We start from the raw sequence: 21,544 nt of genomic DNA, 5'->3' as shown, positions 1-21,544 counted from the left end.
GTCTGCATCCTCACACTGAGATTGCATCCACTGAGACTGCATCCTCACACTGAGTCTGCATCCTCTCACTGGGTCTGCATTCTCACACTGGGTCTGCATCCTCACACTGGGTCAGCATCCTCACACTGGGTCTGCATCCACTGAGTCTGCATCCTCACACTGAGACTGCATCCACTGAGACTGCATCCTCACACTGAGTCTGCATCCTCTCACTGGGTCTGCATCCTCACACTGGGTCTGCATCCTCACACTCAGCTTGTTCATTGTCACTTCCCGCCCAGATGGACCCACGGTCTAGACCTTTCCCTGTGTTGACCTAGACTGAAGGTGAGGAAGGTAATTGGCCACAACAGTTTTTAGCATTTTTTTTTTAATACAAAAGATAATATGCCATTCTTTTGGACTCCAGATTGGTTTTTTGTTTTGGTTTTGGTTTTTTTACTTCAGTCACTGGTAAAAGTAACTAATTTTCTTGAAAGGTTCTATTTCTGAATAAGTGTGAGCCAACATGGCGAGCCTTCTCTAAACCACAGACAAAGGCAGTCCTGCTTCGATGCTGCTTTTCAGGGCAGAATATCCATGCACGTGTGTATGTTCAGGTGCATGTGTCATGGAACCCTGAGATCATCAAATTGCGGTGGCTTCCTCCGTTGCTCTCCACGGCTTTTGTATTTGTGGCAGGGCCCCATTCAGAATCTGGAGCTCACCCTTTATCCAGGCAGCAGCCCCCGGGATCTGCCTGCCTCTGCCTGGTATCACTGCTGCCATGTCTAGCTTTTATGTGAATCCTGGGAATTCAGACCTTCATGCTTGCACATGGAGCACTTCTTCACCCATCAAGCCCTCTCTCTCCGGCCTCTCCTGCCTCCCAGGCTTGCTACCCTGACCTTGGCACCATAGTGGAGCCAGAGATAGAGCAGTTGAGTGGCCAGTGTCTCAAAGGCCTCTCACTCCTCCCCCACAGACAATGCGCTGTCAGTTCAGCCTCACAGTTGCTTAAGCAAACATTTCTCCCTGAGCCGTATACCCAGCAGGGTAGAAAGATGGCTTAGCAGTCAAAAGCACATGGACCCAGGTTCAGTTCCCAGAACCCTGATGACAGTTTACAGCCATTGCAAACTTCCAGAGGATATAAATAACATCTTTAAAAAAAAAAAAAAAGTTACCAGTCCCAATGTCTGTGGTGTGCCATTTACTGTGCCAAGTAGCTCGTGGGAACCTCCTTGCTGGGTACACTAGTAAGGGCACATATGATACTATAGTTCTCCATGTACTTAGTGGAGCTGCAATTTGATCCCAGGCAGGTTGAATACCAGAGCCTGAGCATGGCCGCCAGTCATCAGATATTAGGGCTGTATCCATGGCCATGGTTATGATGGCTGTGGATTTGATGTGCCGAGGTTCGAATCCCACTTGAACCTTTCGTCTCCCTGTGATCTTCAGCGAGTGGCTTGCTGCTTTGAGCCTCAGAGCTCTACTCTGTAAAGTGGGGGAGATAATAGGTGGCTCTCCAGAAGTGCCATGTACTGCCATGCAGAATCAGCACGGTATAAAAGCAGTTTGGTTGGAGAGAAACAGAAAGTAAGAGAAGGGAGAGATTGGTGGGGTTTGGGGGTGGAGGCACCCTTGCTGTGTGGAGCTGGGAAGACATGAGTACCGGATAGAGCAGGCCGTAGCTGAGGCCCCTGCTCAACAGAAGTGGAGGGTGGGTTTCTCCCACTTGTGACATCTGGTGCTGTCAAAAGGAGCTGTACTGCTGGGGGGTGGGGGGGTGGGTCACAGATCTGAGCCTGGAGTCAGCAGACCCAGGTGCAGAGCCCCTCTCTTCCTCTCCGTTTCTGTGGGCCATCTCAGATATCTTCCCTATTTCGAGGGCATTTTGCTTGAGTGTTGTTCCCTTGGTAGTAGATAGAGGCTTGAGCCCAGGGCTTGATGTCCTGTGCTCTGACACGGATGTGGCAGGGAGGAATCAGGGAGCACTTAGGATGAAACATGACCACTGTGGCAGGAGAGTGCTACCTAGTGTAGCCCGCACCCCCACTCTCTCCCTCCCTCCCTGCAGAAGCCTTTCTCATCACTTTCCTGGGGTCCCCCTAATACTCCCCCCAGTATCCTCCCAGCCCCCCAGCCATCCTCAGGTGAAGACATGGAGGGTCAGAGACTCTGCAGCCCAGCCCACCCCCCCAGCCCCCAGGAACAGGATGCGGCTTGAACAGCTGTTCTTTTACAAGGGTTCCTTGGCTGTGTTTAATCAAGATTGTCAAATATTGATTTAATCTCCAGGCCCAACAGATGTGATCCTAGCAGGTTTCAGTGGCAATTAGCTGGAATTAGCTTGCAAGTCAGGCTCCATGCTGACAGGACGCCATCTTCTGCCCAGGAGACTAGCATGGCCACAGGGGCAAGCCTTACAGGGGACCCACTAAGTGTTTATCTGTGGGTGTGGCCCCTGTCCTGTAGCTTGCCAGTGAGCATGATGGCACGCACAGGCAGCCTGGAGCAGAGGCCATGTCCCCCAGCATGTAGTCAGCACAAAAGGCCCTTCCTCCTGTCTTTGAGACCTGGCTCTATCATACCCTCCCCCTTTCTAGGACATAGCTGTTGCTTCTGGGTGGGCCCATTCCTAAACTCACATGCCAGGAAGCATAGCTTTCCAATTGTGCATTTCAGAGTCTCATTTACTTAAGAGAGTGGGACTGTGCCCAGATTGGAACAAGATGTTCAAGCCACATGTGTTTTGGGGGAGGTGTGACACCTTCTCTCACCCATCTGGTCCCACAGGTGCTCCCGGGGCTACCTCCCCTACCCCAGGCTCTGGGCCTGGGAACGAGGGCTTGCATGCTGCTCCTCTAATTCAGGAGAAGCCATAATGAGGCCGAATTTGGTTTGCTTAGTATATATTACTACATCACTGGGCAAGGATCCCGCTGAGCCTTGACATATGCAGACCTAGGCCTCTGCTCAGACTGAAGCCCTATCAGCTCCACTTTATGGATGAGAAACTGAGGCATAGAAAGGCTGCTTTCTATACCCAAGGTCTAGCTAGTTTGGTGGCAGTCGGAGTAGAGCTGGGTGGTCTCTGCTTCAGTCCTCAGTGCTACAGCTGCTGTGCAGGGGAAACCTCCAAGATCAGGTGGAGAGGATTCTCAAGGCATTGACTTCATTTGCTAGTTTGTTTTGTTTTTTCCTCTCTCTTTCTTTATGAGCGCATGATCGCACGAGCCCTTAACCTATATGCAGTCACCTATACAAGAGAACAAAGTGATGATCAGAAGGGTGGTATGGGTGTGCGAGCCTGTGAGTGAGCCCAGCCTCTGCACGGCTGGCCTAAGGACTCTGCCTGGGTGCAAGGCTGACACAGGGACTGCCCAACTGTAGAGCGAGTGAGCCTCCAGACTGGCCTCACCCAGCAGCTGCTGAGATCACAGGAGTGCCACACCACACAGGACCCATCAGCTCTTAGGCACGGGGAACACCAGCCCCTCCCTCCCAGACTTGCCCTGTGGATTAAACAGGCTCATGCATAAAGCCCTTGCCATGTGCTTAGCGTGCCGGAAACACACATCCAGGCGTAAGCACACATTCGGCATACACTCTCATCACCCAGCTTCAGGCTCCTGTGCATCCTGCAGCTCTCCTCTGCTCTGTCTCACCTTTGCTACAAGTGCTTTCTCCTTCCTGGATCAAGGAATTCACTCAGCCCGGGCCTCTGCTCCCGGGCATTGGGCCGTTGTGGCTCTTCTGTGTGTCTTCTGTATTGACAGCAGCATGAACATCTGTGCACCTGCCTTGACATGCCATGGTATAAAAATAAAATAGAGTGCACACCAAGAATTTCAATATATACTTTTCATTCACTATTCCTCTTTCCCCAAGGGAGAAGAATCATGCCTATTAAACACCCTTAAAAGCAGGGCAGGTCACCAGGGCCAGGTTGAGTGCTGTAGATGCACACTGCCCTTTTCAATTAGAAACATGAATCCTCTGGCTTCTTTAACACTGAGTACAAAACACAGGTTTTCATGGTCAAGGCCAGGACCACTGGGGTGAGGTTAATGGTCTGTCTTTGCCTCGACACTTCCTAGTAAGATTTCCAATGTGTCCATCCATCTTGGCTCCTGAGGGTACTGTACCATGGCCCCTGTTATTGTTATTGTTCACACTTTGTTGAGATCAGGGACAGCCAGGAAGAAGTCAGAGCTTCACCTGGATCCACTAAGCTGTTGCTCTATTTCCAGAATCCGTGTCAGTCATGTGTACCCACAACACACTTTTTCTTAGGAGCAGAGTGGTCAAGGGTGAGAACCAGACTACCGGGGTTTGAGTACTAACTGTGCTTCCTGCCAAGCCGTGGGTGGGACTTGGCCATGTCACTGTCCTTGCCTGTTTATGAGATGGGCATGTGGATGTCCCTGCTGTGTGGGGTTGTCAGTGCATACAGGTTAGTGCATTCTAATCTGGAAGCCTGAAGCTGGCAGAGGATGTCTGGCTTCGTCTTGCTATTAGCCCGTCATCTCTTCCCTTCCCCAAGAGCATGCAATGAGAGGTCCATGAGACCCTAGTCTTCCCAGCACCTCGTGGACTCAGTCGTCTGGAGCCCTGAGAACTCCGTGGAGGTGACAGGACGAAAAACAGCAGGCCAGCAACAACTGGAGGTCAGAGGATGCAGGTGGACCAGGCTCTCAGCAGCTCTGCCCCTCCCCGCCCCCCAGCATCTCCTGCAGAGGTCCCTGGAGCCATTTATTCCAGTAATTATACCACATACGACCCTCAGCAGTATCCGTCTCCGATGTTGTGGTTTGTGTCTGAAGCACACTCCACAGAATTACTGTATATTTGAACGTTTGGTTCCCACCAAGTCGCGCTGTCTTGGGAGATGGTTGAAGCTTTTGGATGTGGGGCTCGCTGGCAGATTGAGGGCCATGGGCTGAGCTTGAGGGGTTCAGCCCAGCCTCTGTTCCATCTGAGCTCTCTGCCATGACGCAGTGAAGCCTCTCAATGCACAAGCCTGTCCTCCTCCCAAGTTGTTTCCCTTGGGTGCTCCATCACAGCGATAAGGAAAAGAGCCTAGGCCGCCTGGTACTTCAGGTCGTATGCTTGCTGCTCAGCCTGTTGCACATGCCCTCCTGACTCTGCTCTAGCCATGCCCCCTTAGCCCTGTCAGAAACAGTGTATGCCTTCAGATGGATGTGCTGTCTTTGGGCTTACTATCTGATTGCTCCCCCCCCCCCCCCATGCTGGCTGCATACTGGAAGCAGTCGCTCAGCTTACTTTGCCGGGTAGAGGCCGGGGAGAGCAGGGTCTCACTCTGTAGGCCTGTCTGTCTGTCTGTCTTAGAACTCTGTGTAGACCAGCTAACCTTGCTGGTCCTCACATCCACCTGCCCAGCCTAGCTAGAGAGCTTTTGGAAGATCCCCAGGGGCCGTGAGATGGCTTCAAGAGCAGCACTTGCTGCCAATCCTGATGACCTGACTCCTGCTGGTTGTCCTCTGGCCACCTCATACACACTCAGCTCTGAGTGCCAGAGTAGCTGGTCTGGAATGTCTTGGGCCAGACAGACACCTGTTTCTTCAGGAACCTCTCTTAGTGCCTCTAGTGTCCAGCAGGGGTGAAGACCACTGCCCTGGACAACCCTGCCCAGTGCCCTGAAAGGGTTTCCTAGCCGTCCTTCGACTCTGGCACACAGTGCTGCCATGTTTTAGATCTAGAATGTTCCGTGAAGGCTCACATGCTAAAGGCTAGATTCCCAGCCTGTGCTTCTGTTGGAAAGTGGTACAACCTAGTGACAGGAACTTTGATCATTGGAGGGCACATCCTTGCAGGGGGTGCTAGAGCCCTCCCCCTTCCCCTCTCCCACTCCTTCCCCCTCTCTCTTCTCTCTCCCCCTCCTCCCCTCCCTCCCTCCTTCCATTTCCCTTTGTGCTTGGTCAGTTCTGTCCCACCTGCACTCTCTGCTATGATGTTTGGGCTGGCCACAAGCCCAGTGAACATAGCCAGACATCCATACAGTGGATCAGTGAGGCAGAACAACACTTGTATTACTTTGTTTATGGGGATGCTGGGGGTTCTCACAGCACTGGGCAGCTGACACAGTTTCCCTCCCATCACGCAGATCACTGGCCTTATTCCTCAGTTGCAGCTCTCCTTCATCTTGCATTTCCTTCCTTTATAAGGGTGACCACCCTGAGGAGTGACCCCACTTTCCCTGTCTCCCTGGCTCCTCTTTGTCCCACTCAGGGCTGTTTCCTCACACCTATAGTAGTGGTTTAGAGGAAGTGATTAACAAATAAACAGTATCAAGTATAGGCTGGGAGCAGTGGTGGACTTCTGTAGAAATCCCAGCACTCGGGAGGCTGAGGCAGGAGGATCTGGAATTCAAGAGACTGTGCCTCAAAAAGGGGATGGAGGGATGCATTGATTAAACTGGTGGGTTTCACATGTTCAGAGCTGGTACAGTAGATGCATCAGTCATGTAACTGGGACAGGTTGACTAAGTGAACACATTTTAGTGCTTGTTCTGTTTGAAACAGAAACTCGCGGTGTAGCCAATCTAGCTTTAAACTCACAACCCTCCTGCCTCAGCCAGTGAAAGTACAAGGGCTAAGGTGACATCACTGAGCTCTGTCCTCTATCTAAGGACACTAGGGGAGTCTGAACTATAGCAAGAAAAACACCACCACAGCTGAAGCTGGCCATGCACGGAGAAGTCGCTGCAGCTGAGACCAGACCTCTGGGTCCAGGGAGAATTGGACTGCTGTGGAAGATCCTCTGAGCTGTAGTGGAGGACTGGAGAGAGAGGAGGAGGGAGGGCCTATAGGAAGATTGACATGGCCAGTTCCCAGCCTTAGCCATTGGGGAGTCGGTGGAGTGCCTCTCAACTCAGATGCAGCACAAGTAGGTAGGCAGCTGCCTTCTGTGTTGAGTTCTCTGGTGACCAGCCCCGCTGGTATCAGCCCTGACTGTGTAAGTTGGCCCATGTGGTGGAGTGTGTTCCTGCGCAGGAGGCTTTAAGGGCCATGGCATATTTTAGCCACTCCTCTTTCCTCTGAACTTGGGCTATCAGCCCAGGCAAAGCTGCTTTGTGCTGAAAGCCAAGGTGATACAAGCAGAGCCATCTGCCAGCCCGGAACAGATCCCCCATATATGTGAGTGCCCTGCCACATATTTGGGGTTATTTGTTAATGCATCAAAGCTTAGCCCATCCTGATTATCCTGGGAAGGGACAGAGAGAGGAAGGGTTCTACCTGCAGTGTAAGCGAGTTGCTCCCAGCGACATCATAAGCAGCTGAACAACAAAATGGTTGGATCTAGAAGTATTTGTCTCCCTCTTCCTACCGGGGAAAACGGAAGCTGCAGAGTCATGTTGCCTGTGGTTGCAGAAAAGGTTGGGGCTCAAGACCAAATCAGGGATAAAGGAGCTGGGCTCAGACATCCTGACCCTGGGCACATTGCCTCATCTGTCTGCTCATCTGTAAAGTGGAGGTGGTAATGAAAGCTGCCTTGTGGAGTCGTGAGGCTTAGCAAAAAGCAGTTAACAAACGACAGTGCTTAGAAAGGAACCTGGCCCACAGGGAGATGGCAGTCCCCACAGCTGGTGCTGCACATGCTACTTCTGTTCATGGAAGTGTTTGTTCTAAGACTGAAACCTTTAGTGGTGAGACGTGGCGTGGGACCGACCGGCTTCATGCCCAGCTTGATGCAGAGTCTCAAATCATGATGAGCACCCTCGGATTCTAACCCTTAGCTTCCTTCGCTCATGGATAGTTCTCCTCTCATGGCCAAAAGAGAGCTGCAGTCTGCAGCTCTAGCATTGCGGGCAAACACCTCACTGGCATCAGTGGACCAGACTGGGTACATGGTTTGTGCTTGAGCAGAGGACAGAGCCACTGTGGGCAGGCAAGTGGCAGAGTCCCACAAAGGAAATCTGGCCTGCTACTGGGGAAGAGAGTGGGACATATCACAGAGAATTGCGTGTGGGATGTTTTGTGTCTTTCCCTCTGTTCTGCCCTGAGCTTGCAGACACTACAGCTCCACGGAGGACTACCCTTCTGCTAGACTGCCCATAAGATTTGAAGGCCTCACTGGAAACATTCACTCCCCTTGAGCCCCAGGACTTCACAAGTGGCAGCCTGGAAACACGGGCAAACCACTGATTCTCTGCTCTTCTAACAGAGCCCCAAATCTCCACTGGCCCACAGGCAGTCAGGACAACCACAGTACTATTCTGTCTCTCTGTGTGTTTCTTGCAACTAGGATGGCCACGTGACCTCATTCTAGCCAATGATATAGAAGGATTGAGGTCAAAAAGATACTCTAAAAAAGTCTCCTATCTGTCTGAGTCTTGGGGGTTCAGTATGAAGCAAGGCCCACCAGCTCCTGACCAGGAAACAACAAAAGCTGTAAGCCAGCAGTATGCTGTACCTGCAGCAGGAAAGAATAAGTCACAGCCCTTTTCTTTAACCAGGACTAGAGCCACCATCCCTGGGCTCCTACTTAGGAAATAATTACATCTTCATTGCCACCTTTGGATGGAGTCTGGTCACATGCTGTCTTAAGGTTTCATTGCTATGAAGAGACACCGTGACCAAGGCAACTCTAGTAAAGGACAAAATTTGTCCCCAGGGAGCTGGCTTACAGTTTCAGAGGTTTAGTCTATTATCATCATGGCAGGGACCGTGGCAGCATCCAGACTGACATAGTAGTGGAGATGAAGCCAAGAGTACTACATGTTGATCAAGCAGGAGGCAAGGAGAGACTGGGCATAGCTTAAGCATACGAGACTGCCTCCACAGTGGCACACTTCCTCCAACAAGGCCATACCCTAACAGCGCTCCTCCTATGGGCCAAGCATTCAAACACATGAGTCTATGGGGCCTATACCTATTCAAACCACCACATTCCACTCCCTGGCCCCCATAGGCTTATAGCCATAACATAATGCAAAATGTATTTAGTCCAACTTCAAATTCCCCATAGTCTATCACTGTCTTAACAATTTTTTAAAGTCCAAAGTTCAAAGACTCTTCTGAAATTCATGCAATCCCTTAACTCTAGTCCTTTCTGAGATCAAACTCAAAAAACAGATCACATACCTCCACCATATAATGGCACAGGATGTATATTACCATTCCAGAAGGCATCATAGTGAGGAAATACTGGACCAAAACAAACTGAAAACCAGCTAGGCAAACTCCAGACTCTGCATCTCCATGTCTGATATCAATGCACTCTGCAGATCTCCAACTTCTTTCGGCTTTGCTGACTGCAACACTTCCCCCTCTCCCCCTTCCCCTCCCCCTTCCCCTCCCCTGCCTTTCTCTCTGGCTGGTCCAACTCCTAGTTAGCAGCTTTCTTTGACAGGTTTCCCACTGCTCTGGCATCGCCAATATCTTGGGGCCTCCAAGGCAATCCAGGCTTCACCTTCACAGCTTCATGCAAAGGCCTCTCTTGGTCTCCATGCAGGGACACTCCTGCCACACACCTAGCCTCAGCACCTTTTCTTAGTCATGGAGGGAGATTCCATAAATCCCTTTCTTCTATTCTTAATTCTAAAGCCAGAACTACGTGACCAAAGCTGCCAAGTTCTGCTGCTTGCTGGGACTGGAACATGGCCTCCTTGTTAAATTACATCTTCACCAGCTTTCTGGTTTTGATGGTTTACTTCACTGCCTAAGCTTGGCTGTTCTGGAAGGTGCTCTATAAACCAGGCTGACCTTGAACCTAAGCCTCTGTCTCCTGAGTGCTGGAATTCAAGGTATGTACCACCACACCCTGACCTAAGCTTTTCTTTAATTTCCTTTCACAAAGTGGAAGCTTAGCTGGGTGAGATCTAGCCCTGAGGTTTCTATTAATTCTATTTCATATCCGTTAACACAGGATTTAGTTCCATTCTACTTCCTGGTGGCCCTTTAATCATTGAGCCATACATTTTATATGTTTCCTTGTTTATCTTGTTTCATTTCATCAAAACTCTCTTCATAAGAATGAACTACAGAACAGAGTCTATACTAGGTTGTTTTGAGATTTCCTTTACTATTACAGTTAATCTAATCTCTTTATCTTAGCCTCTGGTAGACTCTTTGACAAGGGCAAAAAAGCAGCCATATTCCTTACCAAATGATCACATGAATGATCTTTAGGCATAATACTAAATTCTCCTCTGAAACCTCTTTTTTTTTCTTTCTTTTTTTCAAGACAGAGTTTCTCTGTGTAGCCCTGGCTGTCCTGGAACTCACTCTGTAGACCAGGCTGGCCTCAAACTCCGAAATCCGCCTGCCTCTGCCTCTGCCTCCCAAGTGCTGGGATTAAAGGTGTGCGCCACCACTGCCCAGCTCCTCTGGAACCTCTTGAGCCAGGCCCCCGACAGTTCAGATCACCCTTAGCACCACTGCCTTCCATGTTCCTACTAGGATGGTCCATTTAGCCCTACTTAACGCATCCCACTGCTATACTATTTCAAAGTCCCCAAACCTATGATTCGCCAAACAAAAACATGGTCAGGCCTAACACAACAGTACCCCACTCCTGGTACCAATTTCTATCTTAGGGTTTTGTGGCTGTAAAGAGACACCATAACCAAGGCAACTCTTGTTAAAAGACAACATTTAATTGGGGCTAGCTTACAATTTCAGAGTTTTAGTCCATGATAGTTAAGACAAAAACCTTAACAGCATACAAACTAACGTGGTGCTAGAAATGGAACCATGAGTTCTACATCTTGATCTGGCAGAAAGCAAGAAGAGACTGTATGTCACACTGGGCATAGTTTGAGCATATGAGACCTCACAACCTGCTCCCACACTGCCTCTGACAAGGTCATACCTCCTAATAATGCCTCTCCCTATGGACCAAGCATTCAAACTCCTGAGTCTTTGGGGCCATACCTATTCAAACCACCAGTCTTTCCACCCATTGGGTCCTACTAACTCTTAGCACTGTTTTTTTTTCTTCTGCCTTGGCTGACCCTGGGGCTGCCCAGCCTTTCCTCTACTCACACTTCCTTAGCTGCCTTCTTGGTATGTGGTCCCAGGAGCCACAGAAGCTTGGTAATCTCAGTCAGACACAGTCAATGAGAAGCTTACAGAACCTCTGAGAGGCCAGAGGAGCAAGCATGGGCAAGGACCAGGGGAGCTCCAGCTAGAGGGATGTTTCAGATTTGCAAATTTGGGATGCTCAGCCTGGAAGGACAATGGCAATGGAGAAGCAGGAATTTCCCCGCTTCACAGTGAGATTGAGATACTGTTAGTCACTAGTCCACAGCACACCAAGAAAATGCCCTATAGGCTTGCCCACAGCCTATTTATTGGAGGCATTTTCTTTTCTTTTTAAAGATTTATTTATTTATTATATGTAAGTACACTGTAGCTGTCTTCAGATACCCCAGAAGAGGGCATCAGATCCCATTACAGATGGTTGTAAGCCACCATGTGGTTGCTGGGATTTGAACTCAGGACCCCTGGAAGAGCAGTCAGTGCTCTTAACCACCGAGCCATCTCTCCAGCCTGGAGGCATTTTCTTGAGGCTCCCTCTTCTCTAAAGATTGTAGGTTGTGTCGCGTTGACAGGAAACTAGCAAGGCCTGATGGAACACACCTATAATCCCAGTATTCCTGCAGTCCTGGGACTCCAGAGGTTACTCAGGCAGGAACATCACAAATTCAAGGCAAACCTGAGCTGCATATGAAAGCACATCTTAAAAAATAAGAGAAATGGAGGATGAAATGCAGGCCTGGTTGTAGCTCAGTGGTTGCCTGCCTCTGTAGCACATGCGAGGCTCTGGGTGGAAGCAGAGGGTTCATTAACAGACAGGAAACACATGCTTGTGGTCCTGAAAGCAGACAGTGGTGTACCATGAAGAGCCAAGCCTGCCTGCCCCTTCTTGTGATGCTAGGACCCACCAATGTCTCCCACTCACACAGGTATAGGAAGCCATTTGTGAATTAGAGAAATAGGTGTGTTCTTAAGCATCAAGGGAAATGGAAAGCAGGGAAGATGGCTGTGAAGCGGGCGAGACAGGAAGAGCATCCGCAGAGCACTCAGGACCTTGTTTGGCTCCTCTTTGGGGCAAACCAACTCAACAGAAGACCCTTTGAGATGATACACCAGGACCTGGGGCGGGCAGATCATTGCAGGCTAATAAAGAGTTCCTGTGAACTCTGGTGGATATGAAGTAAGATCATGGTGGGTTCTTTTTTTTTTTTAAGACCTTGTCTACTGGGCTGGAGAGATGACTCAGCAGTTAAAAGCACTGACTGCTCTTCCAGAGGTCCTGAGTTCAATTCCCAGCACCCACATAGTGGCTCACAACCACCTGTAATGGGACCTAATGTCTTCTTCTGGTGTCTGAAGACAGCTACAGTGTACTCACATAAAATAAATCTTTTTTTTTTTTTTTTTTTTGTAAAGACCTCATCTACTAGAGATATAAACTGTGAATGAAATATTTGTGGATGAAATGGTCTCGTGGCTGGTGTATAGCTAACTAAGTGCCAGAGCACTTGCCTGGAATGCACAGGCCTTGGGTTTGATCCCCAGGGCCACAGAAAACAATAGCTGGATAGAGAGATGAAACAGGAATGGCAAGGCTCTAATGGCGCTAATGGAGCTGGCGATGCAGACCCATTGCTGTCCTTTCTCTGCTTTCCACGTGATCAGACACAGTGCTAGGCACAGTGCTCTCCCCCTATCATCCCAGCACTCAGTCAGAAGGAAGAGGCAGAGAATCTCTGCAAGTTCAAAACCACATAACAGGACCTTGTCTGAGAGAGGAAAGGAGAGAGCAGGCAGATAGACTCCATGATAGTGAGTCAAATGTAAAGCTGTCTTCACCTTCAGAAAAAGCCACATTCCCTGCCTCTGGGCAATAGAGTGCACTGCTCACACCTCACTGCTTCCTTTTCTCCTCTTGCAGCATGGCTGGGAAGATGTCTCCACCACCCACAGCCCGTGGCCTGCAGCTTCTGCCCTCTCTGCCCCACTGAGCCACCGCATCTGGAGCCCTCTGGATAACACCTGCCTCCTGAGGCTGCAACTGTGCTGCTGTCCACAGCGATGGTGAAGAACTGGACTCTACAGGCTCACAACCTTCAAGTGCACTTCCGAGGGCCAACACCCTTTGCCCCAGGACTGGCGGGCCTGAACAATGGTTGAAAGTCAGGGGACCCCATAGAGTTGTACCTCCACTTCCAGGGCCAGCAGCACTCCAGTGCCCGAGGACTATGACCACCTATCGGCCTCTTCCTAATGATGGTGTGGACCTGGCAGCCAGCTGTGGGGCCAGGAGCACCGATATCCTCCCTGGGCCCCACCCTGGGGACTACACTCCCATGGGATTCTGGGCCCAGAATGGCAGCATGCCCCAGCCTCTTGGTGAGAGCCCAGCTGCTACCACTACCCGCCCTAGCCCCACCACCCCCGCCATGCCCAAGATGGGAGTACGTGCCAGAGTGGCTGACTGGCCACCCAAGCGAGATGCCCTGAGAGAACAGAGCAATCCCAGCCCCTCACAAGACACAGATGGTGTGAAGACCACCAAGGTAGCCCATTCCATGAGGAACCTACAGAATGGACAGCTCCCCTCCAGCACCCCGGCTTCCTCAGGATCCAGAGCCTTCCATCGACTGTCCAGGAGAAGGTCCAAAGATGTAGAATTCCAGGATGGGTGGCCCCGGTCCCCTGGCCGGGCCTTTCTCCCTCTACGACATCGGAGCAGCAGCGAGATCACCCTCAGTGAGTGTGATGTAGAGGAACCAGGAGACCCACGGGGGACCCGGCACCCAGGGGTGCTGCCCCTCTTCCGAGAGTATGGCAGCACGTCCTCCATCGACGTGCAGGGTGTACCAGAGCAGAGTTTCTTTGACATCCTCAATGAGTTCCGCAGCGAGCAGCCAGAGGCTCGGGGCTCCCAGAACCTCAGGGAGCTCCTGCAGGTGGATCCTGGCGCCCTCTCAGGGGGCAGCTGTGGCACCAAGGGAGACCCCCGCAATGGCCAGCCCACCAAAGATAGTCTCCAGAGTCTACAGCCTCTCAAAGAGAAGGAGAAGAGCCGGAAGAAACCCGTGCGGGGCCTGGGCAGTGGGGACACTGTAGACTCATCCATCTTCAGGAAACTGAGGAGCAGTAAGCCCGAGGGGGAAGTGGGGCGGCCTCTGGGAGAGACTGAGGAAAGTCGAAGCCCCCCAGAAGCCAGCAGACCATGGGTCTGCCAGAAGAGCTTTGCCCATTTTGATGTGCAGAGCATGCTGTTTGACCTCAACGAGGCAGCTGCCAACAGGGTGTCCGTGGCCCAGAGGCGCAACACCACCACTGGGGCCTCAGCGGCCTCAGCAGCCTCAGCCATGGTGACGCTCACAGCATCACGAGCCCACAGCCTGGGGACTCTGGACCCAGCCTTCACCAGCACGGAGGATTTGAACTGCAAAGAGAACCTGGAGCAGGACCTGGGGGACGACAATAGCAATGACCTGCTACTTAGCTGCCCGCACTTCCGCAATGAGATCGGCGGGGAGCGAGAGCGCAATGTCAGCTTCTCCCGGGCCTCCGTGGGTTCCCCGGGGGGCAGCAGCGAGGCCCACATGGCTGAGCCCACCCTGAGCACCCACCGTACAAATGCCAGCATCTCGGTGCTGGAGGTGCCCAAGGAGCAGCAGAGGACACAGAGCCGGCCCAGGCAGTACAGCATCGAGCACGTGGACCTGGGCGCTCGCTACTACCAGGACTACTTTGTGGGCAAAGGTGATGAGTGGCGGGGGGCGGGCCACAGCTTGTCTTTGAAGCACACCCACTGCTTATATTCATCTGACCCCATCTCATTACTAGAGGTGCCTGGGAGGACAGAGGAAGCTACAACCTGGCACTCAGCCCTAGTTTCAGGCCCCAGTGCCACCAAACAAATAAATGATTCTTGTCAAATGTAGCAGATGCCAGCTAGGTCCTCCACAGGGCTCAGAGTGGCATCTGGGGTTAGTCAGACCATGGGTTAGAGTGTCTGTCTGATAGCTTGTCGACTTTGTGACATATTTCACCCTGAGGTTGATCTCATGGGGCACAGGGTTGAGTGTGGTGGATCCCGTACCCCACCCAGAATGGCACTGAGATGAACAGTGAAGGGGTGGAATAACTGTTGGTCCAGATCCCAGCAAATAGGATGGAGGCTGTGAGGCTCCACATCAGTAGCACAGGATCCCAAGATGAAAGGTGCTTAAGGGATGAAAGGGCTGTTTCATGTTGGTTTTTAAAACTCACCAAAAAGCAAGATACAGTAGCGTACATCCTTATCTTCCAGCACTCAGGAGGTCAAGGCTGCTGGATCTTCAGTTGGAGGTAGACCGGAGCTACATAGTAAGACCCTGCCTCAAAAAGGAAAGAAAGCAGAGGAGTGGGGGGCAGATAGTCCTATCCTGCCAGGCATGGTGATGCACAGGTGAATCCCAGTATTAAGGCTGAGGCAGGAGGGTTTCTAGTGTGAGGTCAGGTTAGTCTACAACATAAGCCCCTTCAAAGGCAACACAGAATAATATAGTATGGCCTTGTCTATTCCCCAGATTTTTTAAAGTAACCGTTCTAAGTTGACTTCTCTGTAGCCTCAGGGGCTCATGATCAGTTTAATAGTTATTGAGCACTGATCATCTACTGGGATTTCTGAGATACTGGGCGTTGTATGTAGGTAGAAAAACTAACAGCAGCTTGGCAGCGTCTTGAGTAAACTTCCACCTGTGGAGTGCCGTGTACAGGGCTGTTCTCATTAGTTTGCACCCATTATTTTGGGTTAGCCTCAGATTCTCACAGGAGCATCTGAAAACAAGGACTGTCAGTTAGATATACATAATGCCAAGGTGAGGACAAGAAGGAGATACCTACTGTGGTTTTGAATCATTGACGATAGCAACATGAAGACATTGAACCAGAATCTTGCAGGCTGCCGGCAGGGTGCTGTCACAATGTTAACAACACCACCACCAACAAAACAGTAGGGTCGGATATCAGAAAGAACTGTTTCCTGGTAGAATTCTCAGTGGCTTGTCTAGGAAAAAAGGGGAGAGCAGAAATCTTATTTAAAGGGAGAGCAGTGGCTTATTTATGACTGTTACCCTAAGCATCTCCATTATTTGGGTCTGTAGAAGTGTGGTCAGATACAGGCATGACTTAGGGATCTGTGTCAGGGCTCTGAACACTTCTGAGGTCCTTAGCTCCTAATGGCCAGCTTTTAAGCCACATGCTCGCTGTGTGCCAGCCTGGTGCTGTGCTAAATAACTCAGTTAATCCACACATTGCTGAGTTAAGCACATTTGACTGCTAAGAATCTCATCATGTGACCTAGCTGGGGCCATATATCTAATCTCAACCCAGAATTTGTGTTGGCAGGAGACTCCCTAGGCTCAGAGCTTAACTGCTCCACAACAGCTAATGGGAGCTAAACCAGGCAAGCCGTTAACAGAGCCAGGATTAATCTCAGTGGCCCTGGGCCAGTGACCCACTGTGTACTATGCCAAGCTTTTCATCACTGTGGTCTCGCTCTCACACAACAGTTCTGAATTGTGGGCAGCCTCTGAGTCCCTGTCCCTCAGATGGGAATACTGAGGCTCAGAAAGGGCCTGTGGCTTTCCTGGTGCAGAAAGCCCGGCTTTGACCAAACTTCAGGGTTTCTCTGTTGACCTTTGATTGGTGGGTTTTGTGTGAGACTGCCTTATCCCCCTCCCCTAACACCGTGGACAGGCTGCCATGGGCTGTGCCCTCTCCTTCCTGACATCTGACTGTGCCTCCCTGCTCTCCCTTTTCAGAGCATGCCAATTACTTTGGCGTGGATGAAAAGCTGGGGCCCGTGGCCGTGAGCATCAAGCGGGAGAAGCTGGAGGACCATAAGGACCACGGACCTCAGTACCAGTACAGAATCATCTTCCGGACTCGTGAGGTATGGCCCGATGCCAGGATGCCCGCTGGGTAAACAGGAGCCGTCAACCCTTCCCGCTTCTTCCCGCTTCCGTATCTGGTTCTACCAGGTTCTAGGCCAAACTTGCTTGCCACGTCTCATAAGGGGTGGTGTACTGAGATTCTGTGAGTCTGTCCATTTTACAGAGGGGAAAACCGATACTCAGAAATCACGTTAAGTTGTGGCAAATAAGCCAGGCCGGGATCTGAGCCTAGCAGGTGCAAACTCAGGATCACCAAATCTATTTTCAAGACTCAGGTGTTATGTCATTTCAGGACTCAGGTATTGAGGAAGACGTCAAGCCTCGGTCCAGGCAGACCTGGGGCATGGCAACAGGCCCCGCCCTGCTAAGCAGCGTCCACCTCTACCAGCCAGCCTGCTCTGTTCCCAGCTAGGAACCCCACTGTCCTGCCCGGCAGTACTTGGAGTAAAGCTTAGCTCCAGCAACAGGGGAGGAAGGCATGTTGCTGACCCTCCGCAGCCACACAAGTGACTTGCAACAGAATGTGTTTCTGACTTGAAAGCCGCTTTAAAGTCACAGAGATTCACTGGTCTCTGTCACTATAGGTCAGGGATGGAACCTGCTACGGGTACAGATTGACAGCACAACCTGAACGTCTGCTCAGCCTGGTTGGCTCTGCCTCCCTTCTCTCCTGTCACCAGCAAGCTGTCTTCAGTGCAGGCCTTCCAGGTCCTGATAGCTTTCCATACAGAAGGATGAGTCACCTCTCCAGGATCCCTGACTGGTTCTTCCTAGATCCCACACCCACACCCTGGGCCAGGCACGGGCAGGGGTGATAGAGGGTGAGAAAGATAGGCAGTGAGATCTAGGACACAATCCACCTCAGGCTAGAGCCACCACCCTCGCACTGAAATTGACAGTTCCATGGGTGTAGCTGGTCTTTTGCTACTTTGGGTTCTTTTTCTCACCCTTTATCCGGCTGGTTTCACCCCCTATCACTAGATAGAGCAGGGAAGAGAGGGGAGAGTCAGGAGATGCCTAGAAACCTAATTTCTTTCCCTTTGTTTCCTCTTTGAGCATGACTACTGACAAGCCATAGCTACCACCCCACCCCCCACCTATAGGGGCCCTATCACTTATATACCCTCTGAAAAGTCCCCAAAATTCCAAACATCACACAGTCGCAGAAACTATCTGCTGCTGGCAAAACCATGCCTCTTCTAGAGCAGGAGGCAAATCACAGTCACTGCTGCGGACAGTCTGAAGCAGCCCCACATCCCTATACCTGGGATTAAAACTGAAGCACATTCCTATATTTCTGTGCTTTTTAAAGTAACCAAAATTCTAGGACTCTGAAAAATGTTATTACACAGAGGAGCCGCTCTCCCAAGGAGGTCCTCAGCAGGGATGGTGTAGAGTGTTTTTGTTTTGTTCTTGAGAGCATGTGTCGTGTAGCCTAAGCTGGCCTCCCACTCACTCTATCTGAACCTGGCCTTGAGCTCCTGCTCCTCCTGCTCACCTGATCCTCCCGCCTCCACTTTCTGAGCACCGAGATTTGGGGCATGCACTGCCATATCCAACAGAAGGGAGGTTTTAGCTGTGTTGCTCCCTGACTCTGAGCCTGACCCTCAGCTGTACAAAGCAAGTTAGCAACAATGGCAAAGTGCTGGCACCACCTGAACAAGCCCCGTAAAGGCAGCATTTCTAAGAAGGGCAGACGCCAGCTGATATAGGCCCACACACCAGGGATCCCTGTATGCCAGGCCAAGGCCTGCGTACTGGCATAAAAACCCAGCAGGATACCTATGCCATGGACTTTGATCCTGGCAGGCAGATGAAGACAGGCACCCCACCCACCAGAGGCTCTCAACTGGATGACAGGAGGCTCTGTGTCAGTTGGGGATAGTGGGCCCCAAAATCACATGCCCAGACTACAGGTGGTCTCTACCCCGTGTCTTAGCCTTTCCTTCTGCTCAGCTTTCTGGCCAGTTGATCACCGTGGCAGAATGTGAGGTGACAGTTCACCCAGCTTCAGAGCACTTGAGGACACGTGAGCAAATGCTGGTGAAGTGGCAAGCCTGTGCATGTTCGTGAGAAATGCAGATTCTCACTGCGGCAATGGCGGCCACGCTCTGCCTTCAACTAGGCTGGCTCATGTCAGCCTCGTAGTTTCACCAACCCCACTGTTGTCCTCATGACAAAGTGGCAGATTGAGAGCAGTCAGGACCCTCCAGTAGGAGGTGGGGCCACGTAGCTCTCTGTCCATCTTCCTCTGGCCACCCCACTCAGCTGCCTCCGGCAGTCACCTGGCTCAGGTTAGCCTCCCCCTCCCCCACATCTGGCCTGTTCATGATAAAGAATTCAGACTTACATACACATGCAGTGCCCACGGAGGTCACAGAAGACATTGACGCCCCAGGGACTGAGGTTATAAATGGTTGTGAACTACCTTGTGGATTCTAGGAGCGGCACATAAGGCTTCTGTAAGTGCTTCTTTCTTTATTCTTTCTTTCTATCTGTCTGTCTGTCTGTCTGCCTGTCTATCTGTCTGTCTGTCTATCTGTCTTTCTGTCTGTCTATCTATCTGTGTGACTGGGTCACAGGGTCTCATTATGTAGCTCTGGCTGTTTAGAACTGCAGCACTCAGAAGTCTGAAGCAGGTGGATTGCCATCAGTTCAAGTCCAGCCTGAGCTTCAGCACACATGCACATGCATGTACGAGCACACACACACACTCTCACTCACACACAGAGAGAGAGAGGCAAAGACAGACCATGAAAACCTTTGTCCACCCTCACCTACAGACCACATGCAGCCCTAGCCCCTGCAGAGGCTGCCCTGTGAGGTCCTCAGGCCTGACCTCCCGTCATCTGGAGTTGGAGGAGAAGCAGTGGCTGCAGAGCCTGCCTCACCTCAGTTCCCATCGCAGAGGCAGGGCAGACAGTCACACAACCCACATTTTGTGCGAGTACCCTAGAGCCTTCACTAAAGTCGAAACACGCATTGCTATGGGGCAGTCACCGCAGTGTGTCAGATTCGTTGCCCCAATGGTTTCTCTCAGCTCTTACCACAGAGGTCACATTGTGTCCACAGATGAGGACACTGGAGCCAAAGCCAAGATGTCCTGCTCCTATCCAGTCCCACCACCAGGGTCTTTTGGGCTGAGTTAGGATCTCACAGCCCCTGGCTGCCTGTCCAATGCTGTCCTTCACTTCCCCATGAGTTGGGCAGGTTCCTTGTGTTTCTGTTTCTAACTGTATAAATCAGGCTTGGAACTGTGAGCTGAGTCCTAGTGAGGTGGGGACAGGGCCTTACCCTGAGGCAGGAAGTGGCCGCAAAGCCTTCAGGGCAAGAGGAGCTCTGAGTGCCAGATCCCACCATCCTGCTGACAGCCCGTCATATCTGTAACTCTTGCAGGAGGCTGGGGCCATGCTGGGGAACAGACAGGGCTCCATCTTGCAGTCACACACACACCTCTGGCCCTACAAACCAGAGCATGGTGCCCAGCTGCTTCCCAAGCCAGCGGGCCGGCATGCCCTAGATGGCCACCCCTAGCCGCCAAGCAGACAGGCGCCAGTGGGTCCGTGGCGCTCAGCAGATGGCATGTGAGTGTTGGCAGAGCCAAGCTTCCCACTGAGGCAGGAGCAGACTCGGGGTTGGGCTTGGGCACCACACGCCTGAGCACTGGCTGCCCCATGCCAGTGACTGCTTAGATGACACATGGAGTCCCCTAGCCAGCCTCCGACCATCTGGCCCAGTGCACTCCTTAAAGCCTGGCAAGTAGGAGTCCTTGACAGACTGCCCAAGGCTGGTGTGGAACTCACAGTCGCACCCCTTAGCCTCCCAGGTACTGGCACTGTAGGCACACAGTAGTGTGCCAGGTTAGCTTTAGGATGCTTAGGAGTTTGGGTTTTTACTTTTTGCGTGTGGATGGATGGATGGATGAATGGATGGATGGATGGAATAGCTAATCCATACAGAAGTGTGCAAAGTAAAGGGGAAGGTCTTACAAAGTGTCTGTTGTGGACAGGGTATCTGTGTTCAGTTGGCACATCTGATTTCCTGTGTGTACCTCCCCATATCTCTGACTTGTCCTGATAAGAAGTGGGAGGGAGACCACAGCCTTCTCCTGTTTGGCCCGCCCAGCTCTCACAGTATTTCAGATACAGTGGTGAGCTCTGTGTGAGCTTCCTTACTGGATCCTTCAGCTGGCCCAGGTTGGCTTGAACTCCTAGTTCTATTTGGCTTCCAGAGTATTTGAACTGCAGCTGCGTATAAACACACCTGGCCAAGGTTGCATTCTTACTCCCATTTTGTCAACGAGGAAATGAGATGAGTCACTAAAGTAGAAATATTGAAAGTTTGAGGTCAGCCAGGACTGGACTCTGTACCGGTAAAACAATCTACCTAGGTCCAATATGGTGGGGAACACTTGTAATCCTGCAGCTTGGGAGGTGTGTGAGTTGGAGTCCAGCCTGCGCTCCATGAAGCAGTTTCAAAAACTAAGAAGGAAGGGAGGGAAGAAATGAGGGATGTGATGAGAAATATAGCAGTTTGCTCAGGGTTGCTGAGCTAGGGAGAAGGTGAAGCTGGGAATCAGGGACACAGGCTGAGAGTGCCGAGTACCCTCCCTCAAGTCCCTGAAGGGGACCTGCC

General features: G+C 51.4%; 1 protein-coding gene across 16 annotated transcripts in view; it reads left to right on the top strand.

The window, feature by feature from the left end:
* Sipa1l3 (signal-induced proliferation-associated 1 like 3) overlaps positions 1–21,544 on the top strand; it is a 198,790-nt gene that overhangs the window by 105,103 nt on the left and 72,143 nt on the right. For 15 of the 16 annotated variants that reach the window (XM_011250732.3, XM_006540405.3, NM_001081028.1 and 12 more), the window contains 2 exons: positions 12,910–14,732; positions 16,778–16,908. In XM_011250732.3, the coding sequence (XP_011249034.1) occupies positions 13,217–14,732; positions 16,778–16,908 (1,647 nt within the window). In that variant the 5' untranslated portion in view covers positions 12,910–13,216. Of the gene's footprint in view, positions 1–9,712; positions 9,755–12,909; positions 14,733–16,777; positions 16,909–21,544 lie in introns of those variants that run through there. The other variant, XM_006540403.2, reaches the window with a different exon arrangement.

This window comes from Mus musculus, chromosome 7, assembly GCF_000001635.26.
Source record: "Mus musculus strain C57BL/6J chromosome 7, GRCm38.p6 C57BL/6J".
NCBI lineage: Eukaryota > Metazoa > Chordata > Mammalia > Rodentia > Muridae > Mus > Mus musculus.
This window is presented reverse-complemented; position numbering and strand designations above follow the sequence as displayed.